The sequence below is a fragment of the Taurulus bubalis genome (genome assembly GCF_910589615.1).
Source record: "Taurulus bubalis genome assembly, chromosome: 5".
Classification (NCBI taxonomy): Eukaryota; Metazoa; Chordata; class Actinopteri; order Perciformes; family Cottidae; genus Taurulus; species Taurulus bubalis.
The window spans coordinates 28403372-28420891 of record NC_136593.1 but is presented as its reverse complement, the minus strand read 5'-3'; the positions used below and the strand labels follow the sequence as shown (position 1 = coordinate 28420891).

Sequence of the window (17520 nt, the reverse complement as noted above, 5' to 3'; positions counted from 1 at the left end):
ATGCTAATGCTAGCCAATGCTAGTATCTTTTAAAGTGGTACCAAATAGAGTACTTCATTTATTACACTTTTTTATACTTCATTCAATATCCATCCAGTGAATGTTCAGTTAATGTTCAGTTGCATCCAAGTTTCAATTCTTAATAGTGACTTATTTTGGTCTATTGAGTACCGATTCCGATGGTATTGATGGAAAATGGACAGTTTGAACTTCCATTGCATTATTCTGGAGGGAAGGAATGTATTGGCGCTCCAATAAAGAGTGTAGAGCAATGTGCACGTTGCTGTCAGACGACGCTCCTCTGGAGATAGTAGTTTCTTTGTAGTGATAATGATGCACCACCCATCTTTTCCTGTTTCCTGCGTTTTGATAATTATAGTTATTCCCTGTTTTAAAATAAAATCACCTTCTTGTTCTTCTTCTGGTTGCTAAACAATGCGACCGGCAAGAAGTCGACAGTTCTGTAATGTAGTGACAGTGCAGCCGCTGGAGATGATGTCATTGTTCACTTGTGCAGAGAGATGACTATCATTTGAAAGGAATGATATGGTGTTGCATGTCGTGTTTGAATATTATTATTTCTGCTTCCTGCCACTGTTACATCTCACATTATCACTCACTCTGCGAGAGATTGTGCGGAGATTTCAAGAAGAGGAGACAAAGATCCGGTTTGATATGACTCTAATTCCTTGAGCCGAGGACTCAATTGTTTCTTTGAGTTGCTGGCAAAGTGACAGCGAGCGGAGCTCTGGACTGAATCCACTCGTGTGTGATGTCTGGCAGATGGCGGAGGAAAAGAAGCCCAACCTAAAAAGAGTCTGAACTAAACGCGCATCTCTGTACTGAGAGGCTTCAGCCCTGGAGGGGACAACATGTGGAGGCACTCGTGTGGTTTCTCTATAACGCCGGTGTTTCCTCCTCTCAGGCAACAAGTGACAGCTTAAACTAATGAGCTCGGACCGATCGAGTTCTTTTTATGTCATATCAAAAGAAAAAGTAAAGGCCAATTTAAGGCTCTGAAGCACATCCCGAGAAAGGTGAACATAATAGTCTTGGCCTTTCATTCACTGAGCAGCAATAACCTTTATGGCCAAAGTAATGAACTGGTGGAGTCCATCTCTTTTAATGTGTCTTTGTATTCAGCGGGGCCGCCGCTTTAATCAAAACCTATTTACCCCGAGTCACTCATCCTCTTATCTCCGCCCGCAACCCCGTTTCCTCCCCTTCCCCTTCCTCTCTCTGGATCCCCCTCTTGGCTTTTCTTTTGTGTGGCCGCAACCTTGTCAAAAAAAAAAAAATACGTACGCGGCACCGCGGGCGTCCTCGGCAGTGTTGTGAAAACGGTTTCCATGGAAACGCAGCACTAGTGGAATGTGTGCGTGTGTTTTTTGTGTGTGTGTGTTGTGTGTCATATCTTTCTTTTTCTCCTTCTATTCAGTCCCGTTTCAGTCTAAGCATGCTGTGGAAATCGCCTCCCGGTTCACCCGCTCTTTGCTTTCTTTTCTCCATTTTCACTCTTTCATCTCCTCCATCGTCCTCTGTCTTTCTGTGGATTTCACTTTCATAGCAGAGGATTTGTGTACGGATGAACCTCCATGATGCACGAGCATCTTTCACTCTCACTCAGGACGTTAGCAGACGACGCGATGTTCATCTTCTACCTGCACCACTGTATTCATATGCAAATGCATACTTTCAAACAGTCAAAGCACACCTGCTCAGCACAGGTAGCCGTCGTCCCGCCGCTCGGCCAGCGGTGTCTCCAGCGGTGTCTCCCCCAGTGTCTCCCCCAGTGTCTCCCCCAGTGACTCCCCCAGTGTCTCCCCCAGTGACTCCCCCCGACTGCCATGAGCCACTGGAGCGGACAAAGTTTGTGGCAGCGGTACAAGGTTTCCCAGCAGGTCACAGCTGGCCGCCTGTCTGCGAGGGACGGAGTTACATCACACAGAGAGACGACCGGCCCGATCTGCCACTTCAGATCTATCAGCCAGAGAGAGGGACGGGGGGAGAGGGGGAGAGAGAGAGAGGGGGAGAGAGAGAGAGAGGGGGAAAGAGAGGGGGAGAGAGAGGGGGAGAGAGAGAGAGCTTTGAAGCACAGCACTGTGAATCAGGCTGATGAAACCACGGCTGGACAGACTGAAAGATGTCTTGTACACACACACACACACACACACACAGTGGCGACGGTGTCACCACTGTGTGTGTTTGTGTGTGTGTGCGCTTGTGTGCTTTTTTGTCGCATCTGATAAATAATGTATGAGTTATTTAAGGGATGAATAAGGATTTATTTTTTTGTCCCAGTGCACTCACTTCAGTTTTTATCCCCAATTCTCCAAATCCTTTCCCCGACCTCATGGTGCAGATCCACAGACCTTTTTATGAAACGTCTCCTTCCCTCCCTCTAGGCGCAGCAACAAGGAGATCGTGTGCGTGACCCCGGCGGGGCTGACCTCGGGGACCACGCCGGTCATGGTGGACATCAACGCCGCGGAGCTGAGGAACCCGGAGGTCAAGTTCAACTACTCTGACGACCCCACCATCCTGAAGATCGAGCCCGACTGGACCATCGCCAGGTGAGGACCCCTCGCCTAAACGTTCCCCGTGTGTGTGTGTGTGTGTGTGTGTGTGTGTGTGAGCGTGAAGGACGCTTCTGTGTGGCAGAGGAGCTTCACGCTCTCAAAACAAAAGACTGCATGATTGATTCATTCTCTTTTTCAACCCTGACGGTGATTGAAGGTGAATAATTCAGAGGAACGGTTTGCTAACTGAGGCAATATCGGCATAAATCTGTGTATTATTCAAGCTCTGCTGCCCCATATAGCTAATTCCACCAGATTTCATTGTAAAATGTCATATGATTGTTGAATTATCTATAACTCACATCAACAGAGCTTTTGATCTGCTATTCTGCATGATGTACTTCTATTGAACAGAAATGCATCAATACCTGGACATTAATGCCTTTTTTCAAGTAACTAATCTGAAATATGAACTCAGTAACATTTTGATAAATGTATTATTCTGCAAGGATTCTGAGTCGGGAAGAAGAAGAAAAACAACGAAACATTCTTTTGCATTTTCACACAGTTTTTCTTTTCAAAAGTAAATCTTTGAGAGCAGCCGGGAAGGAGGCTCCTGCAGCAGCGCTCTGCTACAGCTGATGAGCGGCAGCAGAGATGTATCTGTAAATATGACTTGACTTATTGAAATGAGACTACATACCCACAGGAAGATTCCTTGTGCAAACACAAGCTGTGTTGTGGAGGAAAAAAAAAGAAAAGCTTGAAGCTACCAAATGCTAATGGGCTCACTTGCATGACCTAGAAACTCTTCTCCTTCTCAGCTCAGAAATGAAACACACACACACACACACACACACACACACACACACACACTGTTGACGGTCTCATTTACTTCAAAAGTATCATTCCAGGAAGAAGTTGTGAGTTTTTTTTCACAGTAGGTTTTTTATGTTGCATTTACTTATAATTCTCAAAAACAAGCTAGTATTCAAATAACGGGAGAATCCCTCAACATAGCCAGGGATGAACAAAGCAACTCCATTGCTTTCACAAGTTGCATTGTCAAAGTCAAACGCCGTTCTCCTTCGGTTCAACTCAAAGAAACTCTCCACCTCCTGCAGATATTTCATTTAGAAGCCGATCAGTCGTATCTCTCTGGTTTTGTAATTAGAGCAGCTCTCAGTATTATTCCAGGTTTTTATTCAGGAGCATCACCTCTTACATCGCCCACATTAGATTTCATCCGGTGTAACGATCCACTTCCGCCTCGTCGCAGGTGGTCGAGGTGAAAGTGGAGCTGCGTTTAAACTCTGCAGTCTCTCGTCATGCAGATAGGAAGCCTGGATGAGAGCGGATGCATACAGGAGCTGAGGGAGGTGACGGAGGAAGGGAAGGAAGGCGTCCCGGCCTCGGGGCATAACCTCGGCACCCGGCTCGTGTTGGGTGCTTTGCTCAGCGCTCCCAGAGGAGGAGGAGCTTCGTTCTCACGCTTTTGTTTACCGAGCGCTTTTGCCGCCGCGTCCCACCCGGTGACCCTTTGACAAACAGCGCTGAGCCTCTGAGTCCCAAACACAGATCTGACCCCTCCCTTCAGGAGGAGTTCTGGAGGTAGCAGCTGCCCCTGTGCAGACTCTGACACTGGTTGCTCAGTGGGTCACTCCATCCAGCATCAACGGGGACGCTCTGTCTGCAGAGGATTCTCATCTGCTCACAGAACTCCAGTGTTGAGTGCAGCTGCACATCGATGATGGGAAGCACATTTCTACTGCATGTTCACAGCTCCCTTATTATTATTATTATTATTATTATTATTATTATTAGTATTATTAAGATAGATGGATGGAAGATAGATGGATAGATGGATGGAAGATAGATAGATAGATAGATGGATGGATGGATAGATAGATAGATAGATAGATGGATAGATAGATGGATGGAAGATAGATAGATAGATGGATGGATGGAAGATAGATAGATAGATGGATGGATGGAAGATGGATGGATGGTGGATGGATGGATGGAAGATAGATGGATGGATAGATGGATGGAAGATAGATAGATGGATGGATGGATGGATGGAAGATGGATGGATGGATGGAAGATGGATGGATGGATGAAAGATGGATGGAAGATAGATAGATGGATGGATGGATGGATAGATGGATGGAAGATAGATAGATGGATGGATGGAAGATAGATAGATAGATGGATGGATGGAAGATGGATGGATGGTAGATGGATGGATGGATGGATGGAAGATAGATGGATAGATGTATGGAAGATGGATGGATGGAAGATAGATGGATGGATGGATGGATGGATGGATGGAAGATGGATGGATGGATGAAAGATGGATGGATGAAAGATGGATGGATAGATGGATGGATGGATGGAAGATAGATAGATGGATGGATGGATGGAAGATGGATGGATGGATGAAAGATGGATGGATGAAAGATGGATGGATAGATGGATGGATGGATGGAAGATAGATAGATGGATGGATGGAAGATGGATAGATGGAAGGATGGAAGATAGATGAATGGAAGGATGGAAGATAGATGGATGGAAGGCTGGAAGATGGATGGATGGAAGGATGGAAGATAGATGGATGGAAGGATGGAAGATGGAAGGATGGAAGGATGGAAGATAGATGGATGGAAGATGGATGGATGGATGGAAGATGGATGGATGGATGGAAGATAGATAGATGGATGGATGGATGGATGGAAGATAGATAGATAGATGGATGGAAGATAGATAGATAGATGGATGATGGATGGAAGATAGATGGATGGATGGAAGATAGATAGATAGATGGATGATGGATGGAAGATGGATGATGGATGGAAGATAGATAGATAGATGGATGATGGATAGAAGATAGATGGATGGATGGAAGATAGATAGATAGATGGATGATGGATGGAAGATAGATGGATGGATGGAAGATAGATAGATAGATGGATGATGGATGGAAGATAGATGGATGGATGGAAGATAGATAGATAGATGGATGATGGATGGAAGATAGATAGATAGATAGATAGATGTATACTTTATTTATCCCAAAGGGGAAATGTGTTTGTCACAGTAGTAAGCAACTTACATATGAGACACAAAAAATAAAATAAAAAATATCAGAAAGAATTAAATTAAAATATTACAAAATATCACAAAGACTATCAGAAATGCAAAATACTCAAAAAAAAAAAAAAAAAATATATATATATATATATATATACACACAACACAACTAAACAGTAAAGCGTAATAATTTAGGAAATGAAACAATAAAGAAAGTGCAAAGTATGTGCAGTGCATATTAAGTGTATAAAGAATGTACAGTGACTAACTAGACAACAAAAGCGGTGCAAGGGGTGCTGTTGTTGTTGTTGTTGTTGTTGTTGTTGTTGTTGTTGTTGGGTCAACTGACGGAGGATCTGGCCAGAGGAACTTATTGTAAAGTCTAGTAGCAGTAGATGACAGATGTTCTGTCCGTGTATATTTACATTGTGTGAGGCTGTAGTTCCATGGAATGGATGTTGTGTTGGCGGAGTAGATCAAGTCCTCCGCTGCCACGGCTCAGACAGGAAACACCGCCAGAGCCTCTGAAACGGTGGAATGTGACACAGAACATGCTCTTTTCGGTGTATCATTGCTGTGTGATATACCAGCCTGGCTGTGCTCATTGGTGGAGTGGTGACTCACGCTGGCTCTCTCCTTACCCCACTCCGGTTTGTAGGTTGTATGCTAACTTATTTAGCTGCTGTCAGAGCGCCTCACATCAGATAAAGTTCATCCTCTCGGGCCACAGAGGCTGTGGAGGAGAAGAGGACTCTCACCCAGATCACCCGTCACATGGACCTGAATAGGTCACGGGTGCAAAGGTCGCACAACATGTCGGATCACTGACGGCGGTGCAGCTCATGCTTAGAAATACTACAGTGCAACTTTAATACACTGTGCAAATACCTCCCTGGCTCTGGGTGCAGAGGAGAGGCCAAGCGCTCGGCTCCCAGGAGCAATGCCACACATTCACTCATTCTCCCCTCCAGCCTCCATATCGGTTTAAGGCAGCTTTTAACGTGCATGCCAGGGCTGAATAGTGTCTGCACTGGACCCTGCAGGACCAAAAGAGTTGAGCAGGAGTTGCATGAATGTCATTGTTTTAATGTCCCCAGTTCTGTTGTGTAATTGTGTTCGTCCTGATGTCTTTACAATAAATGTTGCCGTTTCTGTTTAAGCGGAGGGACCATGTTGACCATCACCGGAACCAACCTGGCGACCATCAAGGAGCCCAAGATGAGAGCCAAGTATGGAGCTGCCAAGTCGGAGAATGTAAGTGGTCGGCTCCAGACACCCACACACACTTTGTATTGACAAAACAGAAGAAGCAGCGACTTGGCTTGGCAAGTGAGACCGATATAGACACACAGGTGTCTCTGTGTCTGCTGTGGAAAACTCAACACACACACACACACACACACTCCTGGGACACGGACAGCGACGCACACACACACACACACACACACACCTGACCCGGCGGTCAACCAGCCAAGGGCCCATTTTCTGTTTGTTTTTGATGTTGAATTTCCTTTTAGCAGTTTAACCTTTGAAATGTCAACCAGCAATAAAGCGGCTGTGGCAACCCCCCCCCCCACCCCCCCCCCCCCCCCCCGGCCCCCCCCCCCCCTCCCACCTCGCTCCGCGGGGCTCGGCTAACCTTTCTCCCGGCTGCGAGTAAAAATATCCCTTCTGCTTCCTTTGTCAACCGCTCCGCAGTCGTTTTGATTCTGCGTGCTTAATGTTTCTGGTGACCTATAAACACACTTTTGTTTTGCCTTTTGTGACTTGACACAGCCGTTGTGTGCGAGGGTGTCAGTGCGTGACATACAGCCCATAATGCAAGGCTCTAACATGCTGTGGACGTATGGAAAGAGCTCCTTAGTTCCTGTAAGCGGCTCCTGGCTGACCTCTCTGTTCCTCTGCCAGTCATTACGCTCTAATTTGTTCTTCGGTGACTGATTCAAGTGTGAAGCCCACAGGGAACACTGATTACAACACTGATGGTATTAAGCCAGCCTCTTCCTCATTATGTCATCACAGAGACGTTTAATCACTTGCATCACACGACCCCGTTTCAGCCGTTGTTTTTGATTGGTATTGGTTAACGCAATCTTTTTGAGTTATTATTTTAAAATGTGTTGCCGGAGCTGCAAAACGGTGTAAAGGAGGTTAAAACATGAAATCACCGTATCAAAGTTATTTCAGCATCTTTTCTCATCCCCTCCTTCCTTGTTCCCTTGTTCCCTTCTCTAGAACTGCACGGTGCTCAACAACACGGTGATGGTGTGTCTGGCGCCCTCTGTGGCCGGATCGGACAAAGGCTTCTTGGACTCCGGCAGCAGTCCCGACGAGATGGGCTTCGTCATGGACGACGTGCGCTCGGTGCTGGTGGTGAACGAGACGTTCAGCTACCACCCGGACCCGGTGTTCGAGCCGCTCAGCCCCTCGGGGATGCTGGAGCTGAAGCCCAGCTCGCCGCTCATCCTCAAGGTGAGTCTTAAAACGTTGATCCGCTTCGGCCTCGTCTCTATTGAGCTTTGCTTTACATCCATCACATGCTCTCTCTTTTTATCCTTCGCTGGACTTTTCTTCCTCTCTTTGTGTCTTCCATCTTTTCTGTTTGGGTTGAATCCCGTCTCCTTTATTTCTGATGTCTGTCCTCTCTCCTTTCACAGTAGACCAGGTGGGTGGGGGTTGGGGAGGTTTAAACGTCTGAGGGGATGATGTCAGGTTGCAGTTTGTGGTGGTTTTGCATCAAAGCTTGCATCAAGGTTACTTTAAATGTCTTAAAACTCACGAGGACAAAAGAAGGTGAGCCGAGTGTTAGAACTCAGTTGACAGCAGCGTTCCCGGGATGTCGAGTATTGTAAGCGGCATTAAAGAGCTCAATCTAACAAATAATGACTTTAGCTGCTGGCATCCAGCGCCGCTGATAACACACACTCCCGTGCAGAAGGTTGACTCCTTCCTTCCTCTTCCTGTGAGTTCTGTCTCACTGCAGCCGTCTGTCAGACGCGCCTCACCTTGAAAGATGTTATTCCTTCGTCTGCTCTCTCCATTGGGGTTTGGCGACCTTAAGGAATAAAAAGTATCTTCCTCAACGCCCCCCTTTTTAAAAGCAGGTGCAGAAGGAAAGTCATGTTTATAAAGTGGAGGCATGCCACCTGCTTAGATTGTTATCAGACGTCTTGTGAAGGCAGACTTCACAGACCTGTTCATGCTCCGTCCCGCCGCCCACGCTGGCTTTTGTCATCTCACCTCTCCCCTTGAGCTTCGAAGCCACAGGAGCGTGAGAGGAAATGATCACCAATTTCATGGAAAACTAAAGCTTTTTTCTCTCTCGGCCAATCAGGGTGGAGTTTAAAGAAATGAAGGCTCGTGCCTTCCTTCCTCCCCTGTAACTTTAAATATCATTCTCTAATGAAAAGCTCTGATTGCCCCCATCGTGCTCCGGGTAAAGAATTGCAGCAAAAGCAACGGCATCCTATTAAATAATTGCAGAGAAATTAGCTGTTCGTCGAGATGTTAAAGCAATTATTTGCTCCCACTCTGAAAAGCACAGTGAGGATGAGGAGGATAGGAAGAGGAGGAGAAGAGATACGGGGATTTCTGGAGAATGATTCTACTTCCCAACACGTGTCTTTATTATTTATTATTTCCTAAATGCATTGCAAGTTACATTTTGAACTCAAAGACTTTGTCAGGAAGAGCAGAGCGTGCACAGGCTTCTCATGCGTTGCTGCCCGACCAGTCAGCTCTGTGCAGTAGCACAGTTGCTATGGCTACCTGCAGTTTAAAGTCCTGTGGCTGGACACCTGACGGACACCTGCCAGCCAATCAGAAACGAGCGTGTTTTGATTTGTCAGTGGATCCGTTTGCGTTCATTCTCTGTGATTATTATTGTGTTTGTGTGGACCACGTCGGACGGAGTAAGTAACTGAAGTGTGTGTGTGTGTGTGTGTGTGTGTGTGTGTGTGTGTGTGTGTGTGTGTGTGCTTCCAGGGCCGTAACCTGATCCCTGCAGCCCCAGGGAACACGAGGCTGAACTACACGGTGCTGATCGGGGAGACGCCCTGCATCCTCACGCTGTCTGAGAGCCAGCTGCTGTGTGAATGGCCCAACCTGACCGGAGAGCACAAAGTCACCGTGAGTAGAGCGGCCATCTTTGTTTCCCCACGTGATGATCGCTGGACGTGTCCCGCGTGAGGAAGAGCGTGATGCCATCCAGGCCAAAGTGAAAACGAGCCTCCTCTTTCTCCAAGTTACATTCCACTATCTTACTTAGCTCTTAATTCGTCATCCCTCTTGTTTTCCTCGCCACCGCTGGAGCATCTGTCCTTCACGTTCCTTTGAGCCGCTCGTCTTCCTCTACGGCTCCTGTTCTCTCGGCGGTTTCTTTCCGCTGTGCCATTCATCGCCTCTCTTTATGTCGATCCACTTCCTGCCTTTTTTATTCATTCATCTCATTCTTTCCTCCCCATCCATCAGACCTAAATCTCTTTAATTACTCTAGATTTCTCGTCCTCATTCATATAGCTGCGAGCACACACACACACACACACACACACACACACACACACACACACACATCCTGCCTCTTACACCGTTGGCACTGTTTGTGGCTGTATTTACGTCTTAGGAGCTTTTGATCGGTCTCTTTTGGCCGGCATCCTCCTCGGGATTTGAGCAGTATTGATATTCAGTAGAGACCATACAAAAACAGCTAGTGGGCGTGAGAGGTCTGCGTCTATTTTGACTTTCCTTTCCTCCATTTGCTATTTCATAGACGTAAGCCAGTTGAAGATGGAATAAAAGAATTTTAAAAAAAAACATATCCCAACGATTTTTTTCTTCTTCATGTGTTCTGCAAGCCACTACTGTTTTGAAGTGATACGGCTGGAAGTCAGATGTGTGTGTGTGTGTGTGTGTGTGTGTGTATACTTGCTTCACTGGATGCAGACGGCCCGGGGGCCCAGATGTTGCCTCCCCCAGATAGAAAGGCTTTTGGGGAGTTTTGGCCTCAACACGACACGGCTTGGTTTGTCAGAATAAATGCAATACAGGATTTAGCACTGGCACCTTGCAGAATGTTTTTTTTCCAGCAATACAGGATTTAAAGTGGTTGTAGCTAAGATGTAGGCCTGTACGATTTGCACGGCTAATTTATTTTTTATTTGATGTAACCCGAAATGAAAATGATGTACAGCTTCAGCTTGGAACGCTGCCAAATTCTGCTGCGAACAAACCCACTGGTTCTTCTTTTTCCTTCATGTAATCTCAAGATAATGTACCTTCCAGGTGCGTGTCGGAGGCTTTGAGTACTCCCCGGGGACCCTGCAGATCTACTCAGACAGCCTGCTCACTCTGCCCGCCATCATCGGCATCGGCGGCGGCGGCGGCTTGCTGCTGCTCGTCATCATCGTGGTGCTGATCGCGTACAAGAGGAAGTCGCGGGACGCCGACCGCACCCTCAAGCGGCTGCAGCTGCAGATGGACAACCTCGAGTCCAGGGTGGCCCTCGAGTGCAAGGAAGGTGAGTTTTATCAGAACCGCGACGCCGACTTCTATTACTTATTAGTTACTTGTATCGTGCTTGTGTTCTCCGGGTTCCTTTTCATGCTTCTCTGCATCAGGGTTCTTCTTACGGTCATGGGAAACCTGGAAAAATCATGACATTTTAAAATGGTTATTTCCAGGCCTGGAAAAGTCCTTGGGAAAAAATATATATATATATCCAAAAAGTTTAGTAAAAGTCATGTAAATGTGTTATATTCATGTGTTCATGACATTCATTTACGCTGAGTTTGAAATAATTAATATGCTTTTAAAAGAAAGACGACATTTTCTCACTTTTTCATGTTTACACCGAGATTTCACTAAATGTTTGGTCATGGACATTTGGTTTAAAGTCATGAAATCCATTGGTCAGATTGTGTATGAACCCTGTTCATCTTTTTACCCAAATAACTCCCATTTCCCCAAATACCTAAGCTCCACAACTCCCATTCAACAGTACAATCCATTTCTCGCCCTGCTTTTTATTTCACTATCTATTTCTCCAACTGTCCCCCTGGTGTTAGGTGTGTGTGTGTGTGTGTGTGTGTGTTGGTGTGTGTGTGTTGGTGTGTTTCCAGAGGAGTGCTTTGATCTGAACCAGCCACCAGATGTTGGCTCTCCGCCCCATGAGAGAGCGGCCTGGCTGGCTTCACTACATCCACGCTGGGAGAGGGAGGGAGGTTAGAGAGACGCAGGTCACAGAGGTGGGAAAGTGAGGCGTAGGCCGGGGGGAGGAGGGGTTTGGCAGAGAGACTTTACACACCGGGACATTAGCATATATTTATTTGGCAGGAAAGCGCATGGATCCAGTGAGAGCCGACTGATGCTGTTACTGGTTTCTCTGGCAAGAGAGAGAGAAGCAGATGGGGAGGAAGCGAGAAGGAGAATAGTGATAACCATGATCCCCAGACTACAGATAAGAGGTCACTTCACTTGTTGCACGGCTTTAGTAAACCTAGAATATTACAACGTAAAGTCAGTGTTGTTAAAACAATAACAATAAGAGAAAGATGATGGAGTAAATGCATTTAGCCGAGATATCCTGACTCCCTGAGCTTGAGTCAAGCGACACAAAGGCCGGAACTGCAGAGAAACTGACGGCCATGACTATTAATGGCGACATCATTTTCCTCTGTGAGCGTCACACAACTCCACCTGACACTCCACTCTTCATGCCCACAATCACACATGCACACATGCACACATGCACACATGCACACATGCACACATACACACATACACACATGCACATATACACACATGCACACATGCACATATACACACATGCACATATACACACATGCACACATACACACATGCACATATACACACATGCACATATACACACATACACACAATCACACATGCACATATACACACAATCACACATGCACACATGCACACATGCACACATGCACACATACACACATGCACACATACACACAATCACACATGCACACAATCACACATGCACACATGCACACATACACACATGCACATATACACACATGCACACATACACACATGCACACATACACACGCACATATACACACATGCACACATACACACATACACACATGCACACAATCACACATGCACACATGCACACAATCACACATGCACACATACACACATGCACACATACACAGATGCACACATGCACACAATCACACATGCACATATACACACAATCACACATGCACACATGCACAGATGCACACATGCAGTCTCAGCCTGTGGGTCAGACAATGATTGGCTGAGGTGTAGCGGTGAGTCCAGGATCTCGACCCCGTCTGTCCTCCACTGTCAGCGCCGTCTGGGAGACGACAACAGGATGGATGGAGGGAGAGAGAGGGAGATAAATAAGGCAGGCGACTTGTGAGAGGAGAAAGGGAGGAGGCAGGCACTTAAGAAGGATGGATTGGAAGATTAGGAGAGGGTGGAAAACAAAAGGGTAAACATTAAGTACTAAAGAATAGGACTTTAAAAAAGGAGAGAGAGAGGAAGATGATATGAGGATAGCAGGAGATAATGCTAGATGGGTAGTAAGAGGACATCAGAAGTGATCAGGATATGTGGGGAATATTAGTGAGGTGGAGTGAACCCATCAAAGAGAAGGGCAAACAGAAATATAGCAGATAAGTACAAACATTGAATATCTAGAAGAGACGATGTGCAGCAGAGACGGATTAGAGATGCAGAGAGAGATGGATGGCATGAGAGAACCAAACTAACAGAAAGATGGAGGGATGGAGCAGAGGAGAGGCAAAGGTGACCTCTAAGATGACCTCTGAGATGTCACGTTGAAGGGAGGAAGGGAGAAAAAGAGAGATGGGAAGAGAGGGGTAGGGTGACACGAGCCATCTGTTAGTCTGGGCGTTGGTTCCTTATTTGTTTGGGTTGTGGATCCATGTGTTGGTGTATTTTGGATGACACTATAGGGCACACACACACACGCACACACATGCACACACACACGGTCGAGTTAATGGAACTGTAAAGCTGCATATTTTCTCCTCGAGGGAGTTTCGTATTTATGAAATAGAATCAAGGCAGTACAGCAAAAAGAATCTATGCACCAGTGGATGTATTTGATCCCATTTGTTCCCTCTAGATGTGACAGAGAACGGGGTCAGAACACACACACTCACGGGGAATGTGTAAAAACACTGACACATGCACTCACATTAATCATCTGGGCACTGTGTGTTCAGCTGTGGGGCAAGACAGGTGTGTGTGTGTGTGTGTGGGGGGGGGGGGGCACTTCCATCCTGAACTCCCCTCCAGCCACTGAGTAGCACAACTCTCTCTCTCTCCTCTCTCTCTCTCCCTCCCTCTCTCTCTCTCTCTCTCTCTCTCTCTCTCTCTCTCTCCCAGCATAGAGCAATCACATAATGTTGCTTTTCACAGCTACTCCTCCACACGCCTCCATCTTTTCCTCACTTGCACCTGTGCTGTGTTTCCACTCTGAAACATTTCAGGAAATCATGTTGAGATTGAGGCTTGAATAAGAGTCCAGATGAAGACCAGCTCCAGAGTTAATTTCTACTTTTATAAGTTTGATTATCTGCAACCCAGTTGGTCCATTCTTCTCTTTGTTGCTTCCTCTTAAAGGGGTAGTTGGGTGTTTTAGTGTTGTGGTGTGAGGTACTTATCCATAGTCAGTGTAATCTACTCTAGGTAGTATACTCCCTAAGGATAAGTACCTCATTAAAAGTCAAAACACCCAAACTATCCCTTAAATGTTGGAAGTCTGAATTTCACAATTATCTGTGAAGAAAAATGTAATAATCATAGTTCGGGTATTTTGACTTTAGAGAATGCATTTTAGAAATTGGAGAATAAGTAATGTTTTTTGCGACTCACCTTGATGGCGTTTCAATCTAAATTCTTTCCAAACATTCTTATTTCCTAGAAGATTCCTTTTCTGCACATGAAGAGATGCATTTTACAGGAATAGAAGCGGTGGTTTATTTGGGATAAATAAGTAGCAGACCAAGTAAAACATCTTGTGCTGGGACTCTGCAAACAGAATGCTGAATTTGCAGCCTTCATAGTATATCTCTCTCTCTCTCTCTTGCAGCCTTCATAGTATATCTCTCTCTCTTGCAGCCTTCATAGTATCTCTCTCTCTCTCTTGCAGCCTTCATAGTATCTCTCTCTCTCTCTCTTGCAGCCTTCATAGTATATCTCTCTCTCTCTCTCTCTTGCAGCCTTCATAGTATATCTCTCTCTCTTGCAGCCTTCATAGTATATCTCTCTCTCTCTTGCAGCCTTCATAGTATATCTCTCTCTCTCTTGCAGCCTTCATTGTATATCTCTCTCTCTCTTGCAGCCTTCATAGTATATCTCTCTCTCTCTTGCAGCCTTCATAGTATATCTCTCTCTCTCTTGCAGCCTTCATTGTATATATCTCTCTCTCTTGCAGCCTTCATAGTATATCTCTCTCTCTCTTGCAGCCTTCATAGTATATCTCTCTCTCTTGCAGCCTTCATAGTATATCTCTCTCTCTCTTGCAGCCTTCATTGTATATCTCTCTCTCTCTTGCAGCCTTCATAGTATATCTCTCTCTCTCTTGCAGCCTTCATAGTATATATCTCTCTCTCTTGCAGCCTTCATAGTATATCTCTCTCTCTCTTGCAGCCTTCATAGTATATCTCTCTCTCTCTCTCTTGCAGCCTTCATTGTATATCTCTCTCTCTCTTGCAGCCTTCATAGTATATCTCTCTCTCTCTTGCAGCCTTCATAGTATATCTCTCTCTCTCTTGCAGCCTTCATAGTATATCTCTCTCTCTCTCTCTTGCAGCCTTCATAGTATATCTCTCTCTCTCTTGCAGCCTTCATAGTATATCTCTCTCTCTTGCAGCCTTCATTGTATATCTCTCTCTCTCTTGCAGCCTTCATAGTATATCTCTCTCTCTCTCTCTTGCAGCCTTCATAGTATATCTCTCTCTTTCTCTCTTGCAGCCTTCATAGTATCTCTCTCTCTCTCTTGCAGCCTTCATAGTATCTCTCTCTCTCTTTTGCAGCCTTCATAGTATATCTCTCTCTCTCTGTCTTGCAGCCTTCATAGTATATCTCTCTCTCTCTCTTGCAGCCTTCATAGTATCTCTCTCTCTCTCTCTCTCTTGCAGTCTTCATAGTATATCTCTCTCTCTTTTGCAGCCTTCATAGTATCTCTCTCTCTCTCTTGCAGCCTTCATAGTATATCTCTCTCTCTTGCAGCCTTCATAGTATCTCTCTCTCTCTCTCTCTCTTGCAGCCTTCATAGTATCTCTCTCTCTCTCTCTCTCTTGCAGCCTTCATAGTATATCTCTCTCTCTCTTGCAGCCTTCATAGTATCTCTCTCTCTCTCTCTTGCAGCCTTCATAGTATCTCTCTCTCTCTCTCTTGCAGCCTTCATATTATATCTCTCTCTCTCTCTCTCTTGCAGCCTTCATAGTATATCTCTCTCTCTCTTGCAGCCTTCATAGTATCTCTCTCTCTCTCTTGCAGCCTTCATAGTATCTCTCTCTCTCTCTCTCTTGCAGCCTTCATAGTATATCTCTCTCTCTCTCTCTCTTGCAGCCTTCATAGTATATCTCTCTCTCTCTCTTGCAGCCTTCATAGTATATCTCTCTCTCTCTCTTGCAGTCTTCATAGTATATCTCTCTCTCTCTCTTGCAGCCTTCATAGTATCTCTCTCTCTCTCTCTCTTGCAGCCATCATAGTATATCTCTCTCTCTCTTGCAGCCTTCATAGTATATCTCTCTCTCTCTCTCTCTTGCAGCCTTCATAGTATATCTCTCTCTCTCTCTTGCAGCCTTCATAGTATATCTCTCTCTCTCTCTTGCAGTCTTCATAGTATATCTCTCTCTCTCTCTTGCAGCCTTCATAGTATCTCTCTCTCTCTCTCTCTTGCAGCCTTCATAGTATATCTCTCTCTCTCTCTCTTGCAGCCTTCATAGTATATCTCTCTCTCTCTTGCAGCCTTCATAGTATCTCTCTCTCTCTCTTGCAGCCATCATAGTATATCTCTCTCTCTCTTGCAGCCTTCATAGTATCTCTCTCTCTCTCTCTCTTGCAGCCATCATAGTATATCTCTCTCTCTCTTGCAGCCTTCATAGTATCTCTCTCTCTCTCTTGCAGCCTTCATAGTATATCTCTCTCTCTCTTGCAGCCTTCATAGTATCTCTCTCTCTCTCTTGCAGCCTTCATAGTATCTCTCTCTCTCTCTTGCAGCCATCATAGTATATCTCTCTCTCTCTTGCAGCCTTCGCGGAGCTGCAGACGGACATCCATGAGCTGACTCAGGAGCTGGACGGAGCCGGGATCCCCTTCCTGGACTACCGCACCTACGCCATGAGAGTCCTGTTCCCGGGGATAGAGGACCACCCTGTGCTTAAGGAGATGGAGGTACGGGTCAGTAGAGAGCGCTGCACACATGTCATCGCACAGACAGACACACACACACAGACACACACACAGACAGACAGACATACAGACACACACACACACACAGACACACACACAGACAGACAGACACACACGCATGCGCACGCACACGCACACACAGACACACACACGCACACACACAGACAGACACGCACACAGACAGACAGACGCACAGAGACACACACACACACAGATTCACACGCACAGGCGCACACACACACACACGGGTCAGTAGAGAGCGCTGCACCGATGTTATCACACAGCCACACCCACACAGACAGACAGACACACGCATGCGCACAAACACACAGACGCAGACACAAACACACAGACGCAGACACACACACACAGACGCAGACACAAACACACAGACGCAGACACACACACACAGACACAGACACACAGACACACGCACACAGACGCAGACACAAACACACA

At 45.9% G+C, this 17520-nt stretch overlaps 1 protein-coding gene across 1 annotated transcript in view; it reads left to right on the top strand.

The window, feature by feature from the left end:
- Positions 1–17520, top strand: part of plxna1b (plexin A1b) — a gene marked incomplete at its 5' end in the record, with an annotated part of 141134 nt that overhangs the window by 108488 nt on the left and 15126 nt on the right. The window contains 6 exons of the mRNA XM_079218930.1: positions 2406–2573; positions 6770–6863; positions 7845–8081; positions 9594–9737; positions 10890–11124; positions 16901–17049. Of these exons, the coding sequence (XP_079075056.1) occupies positions 2406–2573; positions 6770–6863; positions 7845–8081; positions 9594–9737; positions 10890–11124; positions 16901–17049 (1027 nt within the window). The remainder of the gene's footprint in view (positions 1–2405; positions 2574–6769; positions 6864–7844; positions 8082–9593; positions 9738–10889; positions 11125–16900; positions 17050–17520) is intronic.